At 44.0% G+C, this 4,141-nt stretch overlaps 1 protein-coding gene across 1 annotated transcript; it reads right to left on the bottom strand.

Moving 5' to 3' along the window:
- Positions 1 to 1,003: 1,003 nt before the first annotated feature.
- LOC110611666 (protein GAMETE EXPRESSED 3) lies at positions 1,004 to 2,382 on the bottom strand. Its single transcript, XM_021752051.1, has 2 exons — positions 2,167 to 2,382; positions 1,004 to 2,104 (listed from the first exon to the last, which is right to left on the bottom strand). Exons 1-2 carry the CDS (start codon positions 2,380 to 2,382, stop codon positions 1,004 to 1,006), a joined length of 1,317 nt encoding a protein of 438 aa, XP_021607743.1.
- Between the last annotated feature and the right edge of the window lie 1,759 nt (positions 2,383 to 4,141).

The raw sequence follows: 4,141 nt of genomic DNA, 5'->3' as shown, positions 1-4,141 counted from the left end.
GATCTCGGTCTTCTTTATTTTCCTGGGAGTTCTAGGGGATCCCGGTCTTGTTTGGTTACCCGGGAGTTCTTAGGGGATCCCGGTCTTGTTTGTTTACCCGGGAGTTCTTAGGGGATCCCGGAGTCTTCTTTGGTTACCCGGGAGTTCTTAGGGGATCCCGGTCTTGTTTGGTTACCCGGGAGTTCTTAGGGGATCCCGGTCTTGTTTGTTTACCTGGGAGTTCTTAGGGGATCCCGGAGTCTTCTTTGGTTACCCAGGAGTTCTTAGGGGATCCCGGTCTTGTTTGGTTACCCGGGAGTTCTTAGGGGATCCCGGAGTCTTCTTTGGTTACCCGGGAGTTCTTAGGGGATCCTGGTCTTGTTTGGTTACCTGGGAGTTCTTAGGGGATCCCGGAGTCTTTTTTGTAATTCGGGCTCTATGGCCTTACTGTCGCTTCGTCATCTCAGCTGGTTTTGTGCCTAACTGAGGTCTTGTTTATTTTTCTGAATTTTTCTGCAAAATAAGAGCTTGCACAGAGCGTATATAACGAGAATGCTTATTGTTAATTCAATAATATCCGTCAATAAATAATATGTCACACATGTCACTCGGTTTCACCTTTCAGATGCATGCAAGTATTAACTCATGCAATTTCAGGGATGCAATGAACCATATTTTTGCATGTGTAAATTTCTCCAGGATTTTTCAATTTATAAAATGCGTAATCTTTTTCTCAAGAGTGTCTGCCTTAGCATTAATAATAAAATTTCATGGCAATAAGCAATTATCAAGATATTTGAGAGTGGCACCATTCGCATATAAATCGTTGTTATCTTTGAAGTTATGAAAAGCGGAAGCAATAGCACCTGAACAGGGAGCTGACCTTCCTGCTGCAGCCACTGTAGCACCAGTTACTGTATCCCTCCAGCAATTAGATCCATTCCTTATTCTGCTGATAACAGACAGAGTAACAGGGGGACCAGGTACGTAAATGCTCTGTTGTTCGTGCATTTGTACACCCAAGTTAGGTGGTCAGCAAAACAGGTGATTTCATCATTACACCTAATCCACTATTTTTACTGGTGTGGCTAGCATCTGAAGTTTGAAAGTTCACTGACCCTCCAAAGGGATTAATAGCAAATAAATGGTTGGCCCCCATTGAGGAGCTTATCACAACCCAGTTGCTGTCATCATGGAGATCAATGTCTCGTATAACTGCATTAGTAAATCCACGTTGATTGTAAACTCTTCCTCTGTTCATTTGTTCTTGAGTTCTGCTATCTTTCGTTTTCTCTCCTCTTGTTGCTGGAACCAGCAAGGTGAAGACTGCACCTTTAGGTCTCAATGCTGAGACATAATTATATTCACCAATCACTCGACTGAACTTTCCTTCCATCTCTGCCTGAGATATATAAACTGCATAGCCAGAGCAATCAAGTAAAGGACTAACTTGGATAACATGATTCAATACAGATGCTTTTGCAAATTTCTTCACATCCCCAGTAGGTGAGATTGAGTACAGAAATCCATCCAAAGAACCAATAGATACCCAACCTTTAGAATCCACAACTGGAACCAATGCAGCTGCATTCAATGGTCCAATGCTCTTCTGCCATAAAATATTGCCCGTAGAAACATCTAGTGCCAACACAAGAGCCTTGATAGGTACAGTTACATACAAATGGGCATTGTTTCCGGGTGTTACAGTAAAATCTTTGTCAAATGAGCTTAGATCCTGGATCCAATTGAAGTGAGGGCTACGAATAGACAGAGAGTAAAGTTCCCCTGCAGTATTCGAAATATATATACTGCCCTCACATTGAGCAATCACAGGAACTGAATTAAAATAACAATCTGTAACGTCTTTCCTGCAACCTAGACGGTAGCCAAACTGAGAAGTCATAGGTCCAATACTCCATAGTAGTTGTCCTTGTCCCCCAATTAAGTACACAAATAATCCCTGGTTCCTGTGATTGATGAATACAGATGAACTCAGCCTGCTCACCGCAAGGCCGATAATTTCACCTGCATCTTCTTGACCGAAGAAAACTTCTTTCGTGGGCAGAGAAGTTTCAAGATCAAGAAAATTTATATTCAGGACTCTGTTCTCTGCAACCAAAAAAATCTACCAGAAACCATCACAATTCAATAATTATTGTACAATAAGCTATGATATATACTGGTTACCTTCCCTCTACTGCCATGAACAGGAGGTAGGCTTGCGTTGCAAGTGTAAGCCAAATGTAATTTCCAGGCAATGGACCCATTACTTTCAAATGCCAAAAAATTCCTCTCACAACCCAGGAGAAGAACTCGGCGAATCACATCACCCTCATCCTCTAACTTGTCAAACCCGGCCCAAAGGATCTCTTTCCTTTTGACTGAGCAAATGCAGATTTGCATGGTCGTCTTTCGCAGAGGTTAGCCCTCTCAGCCGTAACCATCTCGTCTATTTGTTGGTTGGGATCTACAGTTTCCAAGTTGGCTATAGTGCGGCAGCCGCATCTCGATTGAACTCGTCTTCAGATTGGCCAGTATGTACAGCCCGAATCCCTCCTCGATCGGCTTGGGTCTCTAATCATCTCCTGTCTTTTCCCTATTGCACCGATACTTAAAGGGTACTGTTATCCAACCAAGTCGGATAGTTATGAGTCACGCCCCAGCTGCTCGGCGACATCATTTTGTCCGACCTGAGATATGAACCCGACTTCAAACACGGCTCCGACCTTGATCAGAGATCTAAGCTCGAGCCCGGATCCGACCTCAATGAGTGATCTTATGCTGTGGTCATCGGATTTGCCGAGTTCCTCTTTGTCTTGCTAAACACAGCTCCGACCTCCGACATTACGCGATCCCCAGCAGAGAACGGCAACTGGACCCGACAGATCATTTTTATCTGACCTGAAATGTGAGCCCGATCTCCTCCGCGGCTCCGACCTCGATCACAGATCTAAGCTAGAGCACGGATCCGACCTCCATGAGTGATCTTATGCTGTGGTCGTCGGATTTGCCGAGTTCCTCTCTGTCTTGCTAAACACGGCTCCGACCTCCGACATTACGCGATCCCCAGCAGAGAACGGCAACTGGACCCGACATATCATTTTTATCTGACCTGAAATGTGAGCCCGATCTCCTCCGCGGCTCCGCCCTCGATCACAGATCTAAGCTCGAGCACAGATCCGACCTCAGCGAGTGATTTTGTGCAGTGGTCGTTGGATTTGCCGAGCTCCTTTCATTTCTGCTACTCCGACCAGCGAAACCATTGACGGTCTTACTAGCGGTGCTTGATCAGTCGTTCTCTCGACAATCAGACGGACTAATGCCGACCATGCCGACCTGGGTATCTCATCTCACCTTGTCTTTGAGCTGGACGGCATACCACGTCCGAGCTTATCCACCTTGCCTGGATATTTGATTGTTTCCTATTATCTCCAGGTTGCTCTGATACTTGAGGGGCGTTGCTCTGCAACAGAGTTGGATGGCTGTGAATCGTGTATCCTCTGACCTCATGTCCTATCCGACCTGAAATGTTAGTTCGACCTCGTCTATTTTTTTTTATGAATTTTCTCTCTAACTTGCTAACCTGGGATTTTACAGCCGACCTCACAACTTCAACAAATATATATATATACTTCTCATCCTTTTTTCCTTTTACAGAAAAGATTAAAATCTACATTCAGAGACAAGCATTTCGATTTGAAGTTTCACCTCATCAGTTCTCAAAGAAAAAGTTATTAGTAATAAAATTCAATAAATGTTAAAATAAACAACGAGGGTAGGAAAATGAAGATTAAGAGACTGTCAAGATATTCTTACACCAGCTGGGTCTTTCTTTTCAGCTGGGTTACTGTAAATCTCCAGCTTTCTTTTTCGTGTAAGCTTTCTTTTTTGTATTGTCTCCCTGTCGCCCCGATACTTTCCATCTGTCCTGAAATGCGACTCCAACCTCGACCACGAATCTAGTTTCGAACATGGATCCGACCTCAACGAGCAATCTATCGCTGTGGTCGTCGGATTTGCTGAGTTCCTTTCTGTCTTGCTAAACACGGCTCCGACCTCCTTTTTTCTCACGGACTCCTCTTCTCTTTCTCTCACCTTCTTCTTCTCTTTTTATTTTTTTTATTTTTTATATATACAGCGGACCTCATAATTTCAACAATAC

The sequence above is a fragment of the Manihot esculenta genome, chromosome 3, assembly GCF_001659605.2.
Source record: "Manihot esculenta cultivar AM560-2 chromosome 3, M.esculenta_v8, whole genome shotgun sequence".
Taxonomy (NCBI): domain Eukaryota; kingdom Viridiplantae; phylum Streptophyta; class Magnoliopsida; order Malpighiales; family Euphorbiaceae; genus Manihot; species Manihot esculenta.
Note: the sequence above shows the minus strand (reverse complement) of the source record. Positions and strands in the feature narration are given on the sequence as shown.